Below are 18641 nucleotides of genomic sequence, written 5' to 3'. Positions count from 1 at the left end.
CCCTAGTCCTAGTATTTTTGGAAAGCGTAAACAAGTGATTCACATCTACCCGTTCCACTCCATTCATTATTTTATAGACCTCTATCATTTCTCCTCTCAGCCGTCTTTTCTACTACTATTACAAATCATTTGTACAGCGCTACCAGTTGTACGCAGCTCTTCACAATTGAACATGAAGAAAAGACAGTCCCTGCTCAAAAGAGCTTACAATCTAAATCAGGACAGACAGACAGGACAAATAAGGGATAAGGGTAGGACAGACAGATAGGACATATAGGGAAAGGGACTATTGAAGAGAGGAAGACAAGAGAAGGGTTACGAGCAGGTGATAAATTAGGAATTAAAAGCAGCATCAAACAGGTGGGCCTTTAGCCCGGATTTGAAGGCGGCCAGGGATGGAGCTTGACGTAATGGCTTAGGAAGTCTATTCCAGGTGTGAGGTGCGGCGAGTTAAAAGGAACGGAGTCTGGAGTTAGCGATGGAGGAGAAGGGTGCAATTAGGAGAGATTTGCCTAGTGAACGGAGTTCCTGGGAAGGAGTGTAGGGAGAGATGAGGGTGGAGAGGTAGTGAGGGGCAGCAGAGTGAATGCACTTATAGGTTTAATAAGAGGAGCTTGAACTGTATACGAAAACGGATAGGGAGCCAGTGAAGTGACTTCAGAAGAGGGCTGATATGGGCATAGCGACTTTGGCGAAATATTAATCATGCAGCAGAATTTTGAACAGATTGAAGAGGAGAGAGATGGCTGAGTGGAAGACCTGTGAGAAGCAAGTTGCAGGAGTCTTAAGCGAGAGGTGATGAGCGTGTGGATGAGGGTTCTGGTAGCGTGCTCAGAAAGGAGAGGGTGAATTTTGGCTATATTATAGAGGAAGAAACGACAGGTTTTAGCAGTCTGTTGAATATGTGCAGAGAAGGAGAGGGAGGAGTCAAAGATGACCCCAAGGTTACGAGCAGATGAGACAATGCTGCTGAAGCCCAGTTCTGTTTGTTTACGTATTCAAATGTATTAACTGCCTTCCAAAATCCAAAAGGTTCTGGCCAAGGTGATGTACACATAAAACGTGTCAAAACACCAAACCTTCACTTTCCACATAAACACAGAAACGGACCCATCCTCCCACTACGAAACGGTCATAATAGCCGACTTGCCAAGATTACGCTCCCTCTGAGAACGGAATGGGGTTTGAGGTGTCTACTTTGGAACAAGTACCACTCTCCTTCCTGGTGTAGACCATGTGTTTTAGTATCAGAAGTGGTTAGATGCAGGGATTTGGCTGTTTTGTTCCTCTTTAACACCTTGTTTTTGCAGGTACAAGGCAGCCCAGGTGAATGGATAGCTCGGTCTTTGTTGCATAATTAAGCAGATGCCCCCTTTTAACACTCACTTTCTTTGAATTGTTCACATATTGTCCTATATAATAATTCTCACCTCCAACGTTCTGTGCCTGGGACCGTGGCTCCCTAGGCTGGAGGTGGTCTGCTGGGCAGAAACGCACTGACGTCATGACAGCTGTTGCCCCCCCCCCCCCCTCCGGACCGCCGAAAACTGTTCCCCGCCGCCGTTGTGTACTACCTGTGCTGACGGGGGACCCAAACCCCCGACAGCCGAAGTGTTGTTGTGCCCTTTGCGTTCCTACCTCATCTTCTCTGGAAGTTCCTGTGCTGCATGCGTCTGATGTGCTGCGTGCGTCTGACGTCAGACGCACGCAGAGGAACTTCCAGAGAAGATGAGGAAGGAACGCGAAGGCCACAACAACACTTCGGCTGTCGGGGGTTTTGGGTCCCCCGTCAGCACAGGTAGTATACAACGCCGGCGGGGGCCGGTTTTCAGCGGTCCGGGGGAGGGGGGGGAGGAATTGCCTGCTTAGGGCCCGTTTCCTTGCCTATAGAAACGGGCCTTTTTTTACTAGTTATATCAGAAAATGACAAGAAAAAAAGTAGAACTTTGGATCCTGTCTGAAATGGTTAGAAACCATCTGTCATGTGTTTTCCTTTGTAGATATCGGAACAAGATGGTCTCCAAAATTTCGCCCTTCATGGTCAACTTTGTTCTCCCCAAGGGCCAGGCAGGCTTCATCAGAGCAAAGATGGTCACCCAGACTCTTGAAACCTTCTTTGGATCTGCAGATGAGGCCATCAGCACAGAACATGCTCCCGTGTGGTGTAAGAATAATCATGGCCAGAAGGTCCTAGTGTCACCCCAGGAGAAGAGGGTGAGTATGGGGCCCTCACTGACTGATTTCTGCTGCTGTGCAGGTTGAAAGACGTTTGTAAGTGACAGGAGCTTAGCCCTGGGAAAGGCTAGTGGTCTAACAGTTACGTTATTGGATCATCTGACACTGCTGTTTTAATTAGTTCCCCTCTCTTCGGGGTCAATTAGACAGTTATCCAGAGCTGGTATTTCTTTCTATTCCCCCCCCCCCCCCCTCCAAGGTCTTGTAAACTTGCTTGTCTTCACTGGCAATTAATGCAGACGGACTTTGTGCTTTCCCTGTGTCATCTCCCACCTCCTCCATCAGCAACTGGAAGGCCTCAGAGCTGGGAGGTGGCCTCCATAATTGCTGGCGAAGACCAGCAAACTTGCCAGACTTGGGTGGGGGGGAGGTTAGAAAGAAATGCTGGACCCTCTGAGACTTTGTGGGAGGGAGAGAGAAAGATATGCTGGACCCACAGAGGGTGAGTGGGAGAGAGGCAGAGCAGAGGAAGGGTCTGAATGGTTCAACCCTCCATTTTCAGGTACAAAACAAAACACGCAGTAGTCTCTCGTGATCCCTCCCCCAACCAGAGGCAATTCAAAAACTGCTTGTCAGGTTTAGAGAATTTTTGTTTCTTCTGCAAGTTGCTCCACCCCAGGCTGTTCCTCTTGCTAAGCTGCTACTTCTCCCCTTTGTCCGATGCAGCTGCTTCTCTTCTCTGGTTGCTCCCGCTGCTACCACCAATACGGCCTCCGCTCAGTTCCTACCACCGCCGCTCTGCTTAAATCGCTGCTTTAAAAAAAAAGCCACTGTTCCAGTCCGTCCTCGGTAGCTCTGCATGGGCAGCAGACACTCCTTATGACTGTTGATGCCGAATGCTGGCATTGGCTGAAGAGAAGCTGCTTGCCTTTTTGGCCAATGAAAGCTTCTTGCCTTGCCGTCCAGTGACATACTGCTTTCTTTCCCGGGCAAGGAAAGCAGCATCTCATTGGCCAGAAAGAAGAGGTTTCCTGCCTTCCTGAAAATGTATGTTTTTTTTTTCCTTGCTGGCCTGTGTGTGTGGGGGTACAAGCGAGTAAGAGGCAACCGCAGCTCAAGGAAAGGCGTCCACCTGGAAGGATAGGTAGGCTGGCCTGGCACTACACTTCTGTCCCCATGGGATTCCCATGAACCTGGAGGGGGATGCCTGTGGGATTTTTCACTCTGTTCCCATACAGCTCTCTACTGAGACCAGATGTAATGTGACACGTGGGTCTTCTCTGTTTCCATTAATTTCTTCCTTTGGTTTTCTCACGTTGCTTTACAGAGCGTTGTACACGAAGCGGAGAAAATCTGGATGAAAATGAAACTTCAGAATGAAACGAAGCAGGAGGCTTACAGAATGACACATGACGGTGCGGTAGTTTTGTTTGTTTCATTGAATTTCCACGTTTATTCTGCTCTAAGATGTAGACAGCTTACAATATATAAGTACAGAAATCTTATTTTTGGTTTCTGTAATGAAGTAACGTCTCATGATCCTTTTTTGTTCTTTTAAAGGGTATTTAAAGCTCTGGCAACTGGGAAAACCGCTTCTTCCATCCTACGACGCCATCTTTGTGGATGAAGCTCAAGACTGTACTCCAGGTAATCTATGCACAAAACTGCTGTCATTAGATGGGCCTCGCTGATCGTAATTTTATGTTGGGACGGGGGGGGGGGGGGGGGGGGGGGTTCTGTCTTTCTCCTGCTTCTGACAGGACCTGGGTGATTGCATCCCAACAGGAGCAGAAGAGAGAAGACTCCGGTGCCGGGGTCCTCCTTAGAGGTTGGGGAGGAGCAGACACAGGGCTTTGAGGCCTTTGGTTTGGCGTAGCCAGACTACAAAAATTGGGGGGGGGGGGGGGACATTTTGCCTGTCCTCCCTGCCGCAACTCCACATACCTTGACTAGAAGGGGTCCCCAAGCCCCCCAGCAGAAGAAGCCTTCCTCCAGCGCTGTTCTCCGCCTTATTGCCTGCCCTGTTTTTGCGAGGGGTAAAGCAGCCGCAAGGCAGGCAATGCGCCAGAGAACAGCACTAGAGGAAGGCTTCTGCTGGTGACTTGGGGACCCCTTCTAGTCAAGGTATGTGGAGTTGCAGCAGGGAGGACAGGCAAAATGTCTCCCCCCCCCCCCCAATTTTTGTAGTCTGGCTACGCAGCGGTCTGGGGAGGGGGGCAGCAGCAGCCTTTACTCTTGCTTGCACTTCCTGATGTAGAGGTTCTGCCCTTCCTTTGTGTTTGTTCCAAGAACATAAGAATAGCCATACTTGATCAGACCAGTTTTTCATCCAGACCAGTCTCCTGCTTCTTAGAACGGCCTGTTCAGGTCACAAGTACCTGGCAGAAACCCAAATAGCAGGAATCTGTGCTACCAATCCTAGGGCAAGTAGTGGCTTCCCCTTGTGTGTCTCAATAGCAGACTATGGACTTTTCCTCCAGGAACTTGTCCAAGCCTTTTTTTTTTTAACCCATACTGCTGTTACCACATCCTCCATTAAAGAGTTCCAGAGCTTTAAGTATTCCTTGAGTCAAAAAGTATTTCCTCCTATTGTTTTAAAAGTATTTCAGTGTAATTTCATTGAGTGTCCCCTAGTCTTTGTACTTTTGGAACCAGTAAAAAAAAAATCGATTCACTTCTACCTGTTCTACACCACTCAGGAATTTGTAGACCTCAGTCATGTCTCCCCTCAGCCTTTCTTCATGTAGGAGGAGTTGCATCCCCTTTATCATTTTGGTCGCCTTTGAACCTTTTCTAATTCTGCTGTATCTCTTTTGAAATACGGCGACCAGAATTGAACGCAGTTCTCAAGGTGCGGTCGCACCATGGAGAGCTACAGAGGTATTATAGTATTTTCGGTCTCCATTTTTGGCCACCACCACACCCTGGGCAGAAGATTTCAGCTTATTGTCTGCAATGACACCTAGATCCTTTTCTTGGGTCCTGACCCCCAAGGTGGACGCTAGTATCAGATAACTAAGATTCAGATTATTTTTCCAAATGTGCATCACTTTGCATTTGTCCAGCTGGAAGTTACTTGCTGTCCTAACTTATGTAGTAGATAGTTATCTGGATATCTGCAATACCCAGACACTCTCAATGGTCAGTCTGAACTTTATTTATTTATTTGTTACATTTGTATCCCATATTTTCCCACCTATTTGCAGGCTCAATGTGGCTTACATTGTACCGTAGAGGCGTTTGCCATCTCCGGTAGAGAAACAAATATTATTATTACTAGGAAAAAATGCCCGTTTCTGAGCACAATGAAACGGACGCTAGCAAGGGGCCCCCTCCCTCCGTCCCTCCGAGCTACTTGCCTTGTTCGCCACAGTTTCCGTTTCGGCCCTCGAGTGTCATAGCTCCGCCCTCGACGTCATGACGTTTTGACGCGAGGGCGGTGCAGACACTCCAGGGCACACCGGATACCTCGGGCGCCTCAACTTCCGTGGAGGCTTCAGAACTTTGGGGTTGCCTTTTATATAGAGAGATTATTAGCATTTGTATAGCGCTACCAGACGCACGCAGCGCTGAACACCTGACATAAAGAGACAGTCCCTGCTCAAAAGAGCTTACAATCTAAAAATACAGAGAGTTGTGGTCGAGTAAGGTTCATGTGTTATAGACACATTGGGGAATCGTAGAAGGGAAGAGTTGTGTAGAGTCTATTACGAGCTTTGGTTTCGTTGTGTTGCAAGGTTTAGGCACTTGGGTAGGGTCGATTGGGAACGCCTTTTTGAACAGGTTGGTTTTTAGTGATTTCCGGAAGTTCAGGTGGTCGTCTTTTGGTAGTGCGTTCCACAGTTGTGTGCTTATGTAGGAGAAGCTGGATGCATAGATTGATTTGTATTTGAGTCCTTTGCAGCTTGGGTAGTGGAGATGTAAGTATGTTCGTGTTGATCTGAGTGTGTTTCTTATTGGTAGGTCTATGAGGTCTGTCATAGACTTTGATATTTAGCGCTGCATATTTGGGTATAGATTTAAATGCTGCCCAGAGTGTAGATATTGTAGGACAGGGGAGTGCATGTGTCGGTACCCATATTTGTATATCAGACGTACCCTGTACATTTTTATAAAACCTTACTTAAGCCTATAAAATGCTTTTCTGCACACTCAGGTCCCTTAAATTTCCCCCATGCCATATATTGAAATCGGTGATTAGCAAAGTGTGTAAATGTTCTGTCTCGCATCTTATTTTAAGTCTAAAATTGTTGATACGAGACAAAAATTTTTCTTAGGTTCAGGGCTGTGGAGTCAGTCGGAAGCAATTTTCAGTCAGTAAAAATGTACTGACTCCGACTCCAGCTTCAGAATAAAAACTTACAACATTATAATATGGTAAATTTATAATTTTATACTTATATTTTTTTGTCCTAGATCTAAAGTACTGTATAGTAAATCTAAGAGAAATTTAATTACAGAAACATAGAATATTTTTTCTCTCTGTACAAAATTAGGAGTAACGGACCACAAAATATATTTGAAGTTTGACCAAACAACCTGAACAACAACAAAAAAATGCTGTCAAATGAAAATATGCAACACACAGTTACACACTTTAATATCCTATATAATAAAACGCACCTTCAACATTCTCAAGCTGACTGCATGGCTGAGGCATTCCTGCTCTCTGTATCCATCTCCTGAATTGACATCACGTACTTCTGGATTCGTCACAAGCAGAAGTGACCAACCACACGAGGTTTCTCGGCTTCAGAATGTTGGAGGTGCATTCTATTAAATAGGATTGGTCAGTTCCTTTCCTATATAATAAAAGGCACCTCCAAGATTCTGAAGCTGACTGCATGGCTGACGCATTCATGCTCTCTGTATCCATCCCCTGAAGTGACCAACCACACGAGGTTTCTCGGCTTCAGAATGTTGGAGGTGCATTCTATTAAATAGGATTGGTCAGTTCCTTTTCTCTATAATAAAAGGCACCTCCAACATTGTGAAGCTGACTGCATGGCTGAGGCATTCCTGCTCTCTGTATCCATCTCCTGAATTGACATCACGTACTTCCGGGTTCGTCACAAGCAGAAGTGACCAACCACACGAGGTTTCTCGGCTTCAGAATGTTGGAGGTGCATTCTATTAAATAGGATTGGTCAGTTCCTTGAAGCACAGCCAGAGCTCAGTGTCTTGCACAGTAACGCTCAGACACCAGAGAGAGAGGGAGGGAGGGAGGGGGGCCTGACACCAGAGGAGGGGGGTATCTCTGTCACACACACACTCTCTCTCTCTCACAGTCAATGTCTTTCTCTCACTCTCACACACTGTCTCTCACACACTCTATGTCTCACACTGTATCACATTCACTCTCTGTGTGTCACACAGTCACTCACATACTCTCTTGGTCTCATACACTCAGTCTCACAGAGAGTCTGTGTCTCACACACACACTCTCGCACACGCTGTATCTGTGTGAAACACACTCTCTCTCTCACTGTGTCTCACATACGCACTTGCACACTCATTCTCACACACACACTCTCTCTCTCACAGACAAATTCGCACCCAAACTCAATCTCTCTCTCACACACACACTCGCACATTCTCTCTCTCTCTCTCACACACAGTCACTCTCACATACACTCTCTCAAACATATACACTCCGAGGAAAACCTTGCTAGCGCCCGTTTCATTTGTGTCGGAAACGGGCCTTTCTTACTAGTTTTAAATAAATCTTTGAAGAGTTTGTCCTCAGAAAAAGAATTACCTCAGATCCTCTCATGGATGCTCTCAATTCGGATCTAATTAGTGTCAGAGCAGAGAACAACCTCTCAACACTAATTTGGGTCAGTGACAAAGGAGTAACCAGCAGTGCAACATCTCTGACAATATCAAGATATTAAAAAAGCAAAACAAAAACTTTATATTTCCTATAGTAAGAGTTGGGGTTGGACAGTAGAAAAATAGGAGTCAGAGTTGGGAAACCTAGAAAAACGCAAGTTGATGGGATTTGGTTTTTGGAGGGGAGGGGTTTTGTAACATTTTCCATTTGGTTTTTAGAAAACTGTTGATCTAAGGTCCTGATTCAGCAAGTTTATTTCCTATAGCCACAGAGTTTGGGGGGGGGGGCCTTAGGGTGTCCTTTTACTAAGGAGCACTGAAAAATGGCTTGCGGTTGTGTAAGCGCGGGTTTTGGGGTACGCGCAGATCCATTTTTTAGTGCACCTGCAAAAAATGCCTGATTAAAAAAATAAAAATTGCCGCATATCTATTTTGGGTCTGAGACCTTACCGCCAGCCATTGACTTAGTGGTAAGGTCTCATGCGTTAACTGGGTGGTAATGACCTACGCGTGTAGAATGCCACTTGACATGCGTAGCTGACGCGCGTCAGAAATTAAAAATTATTTTTTGGACATGGGTCAGAAATGAAATTATAGCAAGGGCCACACGGTAGCTGGGTGGTAGCTGCAAATTGGCGCATTGGGTGTGCCAGTGGCGTAGCTACGTGGGGCCACGGGGGCCTGGGCCCCCTGTAGATTTGGCCCTGGACCCCCCTGCCGATGACCCTCTCAACCCCCCCCCTCCCGCCGTCAACCCTCCCCCACCGTCGCTGTGGGCTACCTTTGCTGGTGGGGGACCCCAACCCCCGCCAGCCGAGGTCCTCTTCTTCTGGCGCAAGGCTTCGTTCTGTTTCTGTGAGTCTGACATCCTGCAAGTACAAAATGTGCCCCCTCACTTCAGGCTCTGGACCCCCCCTACCGCTGAAGTCTGGTTACGCCCCTGGGGCGCGTAGGCGCCTACACTGCTAGTAAAAGGGACCCCTTAGTTAATTGGGAACACAGTGACACGAGATGGAGTAGGGGGCAACTTTTCCAAAGTGTTTAGGAAAGATGCACATTTTTGTTTTGTTTTTTTTGTTCTAGATGTAGACCACGATAGAATGAGATATATATAGTATGGTATTCTTTATGTGTTTGAGTTTATTTATTTAATTTATTTTCAGTATTTTTTTTTTGTATTCATAAGTGAAACGGAACTTACTATTCTTGCTATAAATAAAACAATTTTAAAAAGTTGGTGCAGTTTATATGCTAACAAAACGGAGACTGTTATTATACTTGTGTTAAAATATATGGTGTAACTGTACTTGCATATTGTATGCAGTGTTGATCACCCTATTAGGGCTCTTCAGCTGGGGGAAGACAGCTGAGATGAGGGAGATGTATAAAATCCTGAGAAGGTGTTTTTCACTCAACAAGCAACCAGGCAGTAGAACTTTTGCTGCTAGAGTATGTGATCAAGACATCTACTGTAGTTGGGCTTTAAAAAAAAAAAAAGGTTTATACAGGTTTTTGGAGACGTGGGTAAGCCACTGCTTATTCCTTTGATCTGACCCAGCATGGTACATAGGTCTTGTGTTCTTATATTAATGTCTGTCCTAGCCCTTGTCTTTCAAGCTAAGCTAATCTTAAGAGTGAAAATATTTCCTACAGTCTTGCCCTCAAACATGTTTAATGTCCATGGCTTGTTTTTCCACCTCCCTTCTGTAGCCATCATCGACATTGTGTTATCTCAGCGTTGTGGGAAGATCTTTGTTGGAGACCCTCATCAGCAGATTTACAGTTTCCGTGGTGCGATCAGTGCTCTTCACCAAGTGCAACACACACAACTCTTTTATCTCACACAGGTAAAGCAACAGCTTATCTGAAACTATTACTTTCTCTGTTTTACTGTCCCCCTTGATCTAGAACTGAGCATTGGAATGCCTGCCATACTGGGTCAGACAATGGTCCATCTAGCCCAGTATCCTGCTTCTAACAGTGGCCAATCCAGGTCACAAGTACTTGGCAGAAACTCAATTAGCATTAACATTCCATGTAGAACCCCAAAGAATAGCAAGATTCTGGAATCCCAAAGAGTAACAAGATTCCATGCAGAATCTCAAAGAATAGCAAGATTCCAGAATCCCAACAAGATTCCATGCAGAACCTCAAAGAATAGCAAGATTCCGGAATCCCAAAGAGTAACAAGATTCCATGCAGAACCTCAAAGAATAGCAAGATTCCAGAATCCCAAAGAGTAACAAGATTCCATGCAGAATCTCAAAGAATAGTAAGATTCCGGAATCCCAACAAGATTCCATGCAGAACCTCAAAGAATAGCAAGATTCCGGAATCCCAAAGAGTAACAAGATTCCATGCAGAACCTCAGATAGTAGCAAGATTCCATGCTACCAAGCAGTGGCTTCCCCCATGTCCATCGCAATAACAGACTAAGTAACTTGTTACTCTGACATTTTGATCTTAGGTGATTTTAATCATTAGATTGATGTCCCTTCACATTCTAGGAATGCCACATTAATGTCTCTGCTATCTGACTTAACATTCCCAACTCATCAAGTGGATAACATTTTGGATTTTGTAATCTCATCCTCTACAGCTTCTTTTCTTGATTCTTTCATTGGTGTTCCTTTTTCTTGGACACATCATTACTTTAGGGGTTCTTTTACTAAGGTGCGCTGAAAAATGGGCTGTGCTAGTGTAGCTGCGTGTTTTGGGCACGCGCAGATCCATTTTTCAGCGCACCTGTAAAAAAGGCCTTTTTAAAAAACATTTTGCCAAAAATGGACGTGCGGCAAAATAAAAATTGGCGATCGCCCATTTTGGGTGTGAGACCTTACCGCCACCCATTGACTTAGCAGTAAGGTCTCACGCGGTAACCGTGCGGTAATCGTCTACGCACATAGAATGTCGATTACCGCCAGGTTTCCACCACTTGCAGGAAAATAAAAATTATTTTACGGTGCACATAGCGGACGCGCGTTAAAAAACGAAATTACCGCCTGGCCACGAGGTAGCCGGGTGGTAACTTCAAATTGACGCGCGTTGGGTGCATGTAGGCGTAGTAAAAGGGCCCCAAAGTGAGTTTCTCCCTTGCTACCCAATTCATGGCTTCCTCTCCACCTTGTTCACTTAAGTACATTTAGTCAACTTCGGGACACTGACCCTTCGTCCCTTCCCTCCTTTGTGTCTTTAGTCCCCTCTGATTTTACCACTAATTTGTTACCTGATCAGACCCAGCAGTGGAATACTGCCCCTTCGACCTCCTTCTCTAACGTAGCCTCAGTGGTTAAGATCTCTTCACGCTCGACTGCCGGTAAGCATCCGTGGTATCATGAGGAACTTCGCCTTCTTAAGAAATAGTTAAGGCATGCTGAGTGAATATGGAGGAAGTCGAGAACTCCGGCAGCTTCTGAACTCTGTAGGCGCTATGGTCATGATTTCAGTTACCATTTGAAGCAGGCCAAAGGCCAATAGTTTTTCTAAATGCATTCTTAAGTTCTGCAAACCCTTTACGGGACTTTATTGTTCTTTTTCAGCTGACTGCTTATTATCTTCTGTAATTACCTACTCGGTCTGAGAATTGTCTGGATGATTTTTTTTTTCTACAGTAAGATCTTTAAGTTAGGCCAATCTTTTTTATCTGTTACATCTATTGAGCCATCAGTGTCCGCTAATTCCTATAGTTCTTCCACTAGTTATGTCTCCGATACTTCTTCATGGTCTTCTTTTCAATTGCAGTCCCTCACTTCTTTAGAGTAAGACCTTATCTTTCATGAAAGCTACTAGTTGCAGTCTAGATCGTGGATCAAGTTGCCCAGTCTTGGCCTTCTTCCTTTTAAACTGCTGATGGTCAATGATAGTCTGTCTACAGGTTTGTTACCTTCTGAATGGAAGGTAGCAGTGATAAAGCCTGTTCTGAAAAAGCCATCTTCAGTGCCATCTTTACCAGTATCATCCAGTCTCTAACCTTTGTTATGTTTCCAAGGTTGTTGAGAAAATAGTTTTTATTCAGCTTTTACAGTTCATTGATTCCACACTGGCTCTTCATCCTCGCCAGTCTGGTTTCAGGCCACAGTGTAGTACTGAAACCATTATTTCCGCTGTTCTTAGTGAGATTCATTCCTCTTTGAATAAAAACTTGATTACATTAACGATTTCTCTTGATCTTTCTGAGGCCTTTGATCTCATTGATCACTGACGCGAAATGCCTAGCACCCACCTGGGGCTAACTCTGTGGCCACCTAGAGGGTCTGTCCCCAGCACTGCTCAGGCCTGCTTGCATCTGGGCATGTGCTCTACACTGACTGGGTCCTGCTTGCCTGTGAATGTCTCCCACTCTCAAGTTATTCCCCAGTGATTTCTAAGAACACTGGGGCCACACTCCCAGGAGTCCCATAGTTCCTAGAAAGCACCCACAGACCCAAAACACAAACCACTAAGATTCTTAGTCAGTCCAGGACAACAGAGCTAATAAACTAATGGGTTTATGTCAGAAATGTAGAACAGTGAACAATATAAAGCAAGTGGAAAAACAAGCAATAGCAGGTAACTTAATAAGGATCAATATTAAAGCTATCTTTGTTACTACCTGGGTAGCACCTGGGGAGTTTCAGGAAAATAACTGCTCACAGGTCTGGAACAGGGTCTCAGGACAGAAATGTTTACCCTCTGCACTCCCTAGCTAAGACTGGGAAACATTCTGTACCCCCTGGCTGGATTTTGAATTTCAGGGCCAATCAGAGCCCAGAGACCAATTTTGAAAGTATCTGGCCAGTGGCACTGCAGGTTACCTTTGTACAGTGCTTAAACTGAAAAAAACAAGTGAAATACACTGCATGAAAACATTAATACAATTCACAGGCTTGAAAACCCCCTGTTTTGCCACAATCGCTCACTGCTTTTTGGCATATTTTTGTACTTTGGGACTCTCCAGCATTGTATTAACATGGTTTCACTCTTTTTTTTTTTTTTTTTAATCTGGTTGCACATATACAGTTCATACATTGGGTCAATCTGAATCCAAACAATGTCCTTGTGGCGTTCCCCTCCCCATTTTATTCAGTCTTTTTTTTTTGACCCGTTAGCAACACTTATTCAGGAACTTGGGATCTCTTTTCACTTCTGTACAGACATTTTACTCTATCCTACTGATCCAGACAGTATTGACATTTCACCTTTTGAAGCCTGCTTAGCTTTGGTGGGGCATTGACTCCATGCATACCGTCTCGTCCTGAATTATTTATTTATTTATTATTACATTTATATCCCACATTTTCCCACTGATTGCAGGCTCAAAGTGGCTTACATAGATCTGTAGTAAGGCTACAGTGCAATAAAAAGCAATTATACAAATTGAGAATAAGATAAGAAATAACAGTTAAACAGCAATAGGCAAGAGGTAATAGCAGATAATTGGTGTCCTTGGATCTTATGGTAAGAGTTAATTCAAATTAAGTTGAACCTGGGGACTAAGCCTTCTTAAACAATACTGATTTCAATAATTTTCTGAAGTTTAGGTAGTTCTGGGTAGATTTTACTGATTTGGGTAGAGCATTCCACAGTTGAGTGCCTATGTAAGTAAAGTTGAAGGCGTAAATTGACTTGTATTTAAGGCCATTACAGTCTGGGTAGTGCAAGTTCAGGTATGATCGTGAGGTACTGGATCTGTTTCTGGGTGGTAAGTCGATTAACTCAAGCATGTATTCAGGGACTTCACCGAAGATTATCCTGTGGATTAGAGTACATATTTTAAAGGCTACTCGTTCTCTAATGGGGTGCCAGTGCAGAATTTCTCGAAGTGCTTTTGCAGATTCAAATTTGGGTTTTCCAAAGATCAGTCTTGCCGCAGTATTTTGAGCCGTTTGTAATTTCTTGAGTAGTAGTTCTTTGCATCCTGCATAGATAACGTTGCAGTAATCCATCTGACTTTTTATTTTTGTTACATTTGTACCCTGCGCTTTCCCACTCATGGCAGGCTCAATGCGGCTTACATGGGGCAATGGAGGGTTAAGTGACTTGCCCAGCGTCACAAGGAGCTGCCTGTGCCTAAAGTGGGAATCGAACTCAGTTCCTCAGGACCAAAGTCCACCACCCTAACCACTAGGCCACTTCTCCATCTATGGACTTAAGACCATAGATTGTGTCAAATTGCGGAAGACGTCTCGAGGAAAAAATGGTTTTATTCGTTTGAGTCTCCACATTGAATAAAACATTTTCTTTATGGTGTTGGTTACTTGAGTCTCCAATGTTAAATGTCAATCAATTGTAATCCCAAGAAGTTTCAAACTATCTGAGATTGGTAAAGGTTGACAAGACGGTGGCCTGCTAGCTATCTGGATGCCCCCCCCCCCCCAAAAAAAAACCTGATTTATCTTTACTCAATACTACTGTTTCTGCTGTTCAGACTTTCCATTATTTAGGGGTCATTCTTGATTCTCATCTCTCATTTCATTCACATATCTCTTCTGTCTGTAAGTCAGGGTTGTTGGTTTGTTTGTTTTTTTTGCATTGCGTTGCGTCAATTACAGTCAGACACTTTTTTGACCACAATGCTTTTCATTCTTTTATTCTTTCTCTTTTTACAACTATGCTTGACTATTGTAACATAATTTATTTGGGTGCTACCAAATCAGGCCCTGAAACAACTCCAAACTCTTCAGGATACAGCCATCTTTGAAGGTCTGGACATGTCTCTCAGACCGTAAAGCAGCATATTGGCTCCCTATCAAGTATCATGTCAAGTTTAAAACTTCTGCTTCTGGCCTTTAAGGCTTTTTTTTGTGTGGGTACCCTGTCCTATCTCTCTTCCCTTACTTTTTCCATATTCCCCTTTTCTTGCCTTCCATTCAATAAATGCCCACAGATTGGTTCTCCCTAGTCCTCGCTCTGCTGCGTTAGAGAGCATTAGAAAACGTGCCTTTAATTTTGCAGCTCCTCACCTCTGGAACTCATTGCTGCTACGGATTCAAGTTGAACTCTTTCTCAAGCATTTCAAAATAGCACTGAAAACATGGCTGTTCAAGCACGTTTTTAAAGCCTGAGTTGGCTGGGGGGGGGGGGGGATCCTGTATTTTGGGAGCTCTGTCTGGTTATTGTTTCTTTACTGTTTTTGATTTGTTTTGTTGGAATGAGTGTTTTTCCTATTTTACAGTTGTAATTCCTTTATTTTTATATAGTAACATAGTAGATGACGGCAGAAAAAGACCTGCACGGTCCATCCAGTCTGCCCAACAAGATAAACTCATATGTGCTACTTTTTGTGTATACCTTACCTTGATTTGTACCTGTCTTTTTCAGGGCACAGACTGTTTAAGTCTGCCCAGCACTATCCCCGCCTCCCAACCACCAGCCCCGCCTCCCACCACCAGCTCTGGTACAGACCATATAAGTCTGCCCAGCACTATCTCCGCCTCCCAACCACCAGCCCCGCCTCCCACCACCTGCTCTGGCACAGACCGTACAAGTCTGCCCAGCACTATCCCCGCCTCCCAACCACCAGTCCCGCCTCCCACCACCAGCTCTGGTACAGACCGTATAAGTCTGCCCAGCACTATCCCCGCCTCCCAACCACTAGCCCCGCCTCTCCACCGGTTCTGGCACAGACCGTATAAGTCTGCCCAGCACTATCCCCGCCTCCCAACCACTAGCCCCGCCTCCCACCACCGGTTCTGACACAGACCGTATAAGTCTGCCCAGCACTATCCCTGCCTCCCAACCACCAGCCCCGCCTCCCACCACCGGATCTGGCACAGACCGTATAAGTCTGCCCAGCATCTGTAAACCGCTGTGCCCTGCATGTCAGTTCACAGCAGTATATTAATCAGTGATTAAATTAGCCTGCACTACCAGGTATATCTGGAGCTGTATGATGGTGATGTGTTGAAAGATTCCCTAAGAGTTGACTTGAGGTCGTGTGAAATAAGCAACTTATCTAAGGTCATAAGGGAGAGTCAGTGGGAGAAGTGTAATGTGAACCCTGGTTTCACTGATTACCTACGCATTGCTTTAACTGCTGTGCAAGCAGTGGTTTCTTGTACAGAGTAGCGTTGTATAATGTGATCTAACTTAATCTAATCCTGTACTGTGTCCCTCAAAGGTCCCAAGTGATTTACGATAAGAAACTATACTGATAGTATATACAGTGTTAACAATTAATACATTTTGAATTAAATCATAAGATGATTGCTTCTTCACAGATAAAGAAACGTCATTCCAAATGCCAGTGGATCTATAAGAAATATGATTCCAGAATCTTTTTTTATACATAGTAACATAGTACATGACGGCAGAAAAAGACCTGCACGGTCCACGCAGTCTGCCCAACAAGATAAACTCACATGTGCCATTTTTTGTGTATACCTTACCTTGATTTGTACCTGTCTTTTTCAGGGCACAGACCGTATAAGTGTGCCCAGCACTATCCCCGCCTCCCAACCACCAGCCCCGCCTCCCAGCACCGGCTGGCACAGACCGTATAAATCTGGCCAGCACTATCCCCGCCTCCCAACCACCAGCCCCGCCTCCCACCACCGGCTCTGGCACAGACCGTATAAGTCTGCCCAGCCCTATCCCCGCCTCCCAACCACCAGCTCTGGCACAGACCCTATAAGTCTGCCCAGCACTATCCCTGCCTCCCACCACCGGCTCTGGCACAGACCGTATAAGTCTGCCCAGCACTATCCCTGCCTCCCAACCACCAGCCCCGCCTCCCAGCACCGGCTCTGGCACAGACCGTATAAATCTGGCCAGCACTATCCCCGCCTCCCAACCACCAGCCCCGCCTCCCACCACCGGCTCTGGCACAGACCGTATAAGTCTGCCCAGCACTATCCCTGCCTCCCACCACCGGCTCTGGCACAGACCGTATAAGTCTGCCCAGCACTATCCCCACCTCCCAACCACCAGCCTTAAAGGAAAGTATGTAAATATCAATATGTAAGAATCTCTCTTGTCCTGGAGAAATAGTTTTTTTTTTCTTTTGAAAATCAATCTAACTTGCAGTGTTTTGCAGAAGTTGTAACTTTTTTCATTAAAGATTCTGAAATCCCTGAATTGGAATAATTTGTCTATTTGAGAAACAACTAGAGCCTGGACTAACTCAGCAAATTGACTTCCATAAAATTAAGAGCGCACAGTCCTCGGGCTCTGATCTATTTTCTATAAAATGCAACGGGTTCACAGCAGGGGAAATGGAAATCCTCCATTTTATCCACTGAAGTTGCAGCGTGATCTGCCCTGTCCATTGTGTCTCAAATCTGCTATGACTGGACAAGTTTCTAGCACAGTTCATCCTTGTAGGACCTAACTGCAGGCTTCCCAGTTTTTAATCACTCTTCTGTGTGAAATGGTGCCAAAGGCCTTTCTCAAATCTAAATTTACCAGGTCCAAGTGCTTTCCCTGGAGCTCATTTATGGCCACCTAGTTAAAGAAGTTTGTTTGGTTTATTTGACATGCTCCCTTGGCTCTCTTTAATCTGCCAGCAGCAGCAGCAGCCTGCTCTCCTTCCTTTAGCAGTAATTGTATTAGTTTATTACCCTCTGAGATTAGATTAACTAGTGCACAGTCACCATGTGAGATTACTCACGCTTCACTGGTTCAACAGTGCTGAGTAAACTTGCCATTTGTAGCCTTAATTATGAAAAATATAAAGTTGAAAAGCGCAATGAAAACAAATGTAATAATGGTTGAAGAATAAAATATTTTTACTTATAGGACAATTTTCAGAGCGACTTCTATTCATTTAAGTAAATAGCTATACTGCTGTGAATAAGAATCACACTATGTGTGAACCAGGCCAGGGTGGAGCTAGACTTCGGCGGGAGGGGGGTCCAGAGCCCGAGGTGAGGGGGCACATTTTAGACCCCCCCCCCCCCGATGACGACCCTCTCGACCCCCCCCCCCCCCCGCCACCAACCCTCCCCCGCCGTCTGCTACCTTTGCTGGCGGGGGACCCCAACCCCCGCCAGCCGAGGTCCTCTTCTTCCTTCGTTCTGTTTCTGAGTCTGACATCCTGCAACGAAGGAAGAAGAGGACCTCGGCTGGCAGGGGTTGGGGTAACGTTCAGGACGTCAGACTCGGAAACAGAACGAAGGAAGAAGAGGACCTCGGCTGGCGGGGGTTGGGGTAATGTGTAGGACGTCAGACTCGGAAACAGAACGAAAGAAGAAGAGGACCTCGGCTGGTGGGGGTTGGGGTAACGTGCAGGACGTCAGACTCGGAAACAGAACGAAGGAAGAAGAGAACCTCGGCTGGCGGGGGTTGGGGTAACATGCAGGACGTCAGATTCAGAAGGAAGGAAGAAGAGGACCTCGGCTGGCGGGGGTTGGGGTAACGTGCAGGACGTCAGACTCGGAAACAGAACGAAGGAAGAAGAGGACCTCGGCTGGCGGGGGTTGGGGTAACGTGCAGGACGTCAGACTCGGAAACAGAACGAAGGAAGAAGAGGACCTCGGCTGGCGGGGGTTGGGGTAACGTGCAGGACGTCAGACTAGGAAACAGAACGAAGGAAGAAGAGGACCTCGGCTGGCGGGGGTTGGGGTAACGTGCAGGACGTCAGACTCGGAAACAGAACGAAGGAAGAAGAGGACCTCGGCTGGCGGGTGTTGGGGTAACGTGCAGGACGTCAGACTCGG

The 18641-nt window shown here is 45.7% G+C and overlaps 1 protein-coding gene across 3 annotated transcripts in view; it reads left to right on the top strand.

The window, feature by feature from the left end:
* Positions 1–18641, top strand: part of LOC115478935 (F-box DNA helicase 1-like) — an 87833-nt gene that overhangs the window by 28312 nt on the left and 40880 nt on the right. For all 3 annotated transcript variants that reach the window (XM_030216593.1, XM_030216594.1, XM_030216592.1), the window contains 4 exons: positions 2001–2214; positions 3503–3590; positions 3736–3822; positions 9718–9854. In XM_030216593.1, the coding sequence (XP_030072453.1) occupies positions 2001–2214; positions 3503–3590; positions 3736–3822; positions 9718–9854 (526 nt within the window). The remainder of the gene's footprint in view (positions 1–2000; positions 2215–3502; positions 3591–3735; positions 3823–9717; positions 9855–18641) is intronic.

Source organism: Microcaecilia unicolor, chromosome 10 (genome assembly GCF_901765095.1).
Source record: "Microcaecilia unicolor chromosome 10, aMicUni1.1, whole genome shotgun sequence".
NCBI lineage: Eukaryota > Metazoa > Chordata > Amphibia > Gymnophiona > Siphonopidae > Microcaecilia > Microcaecilia unicolor.
Note: the sequence above shows the minus strand (reverse complement) of the source record. Positions and strands in the feature narration are given on the sequence as shown.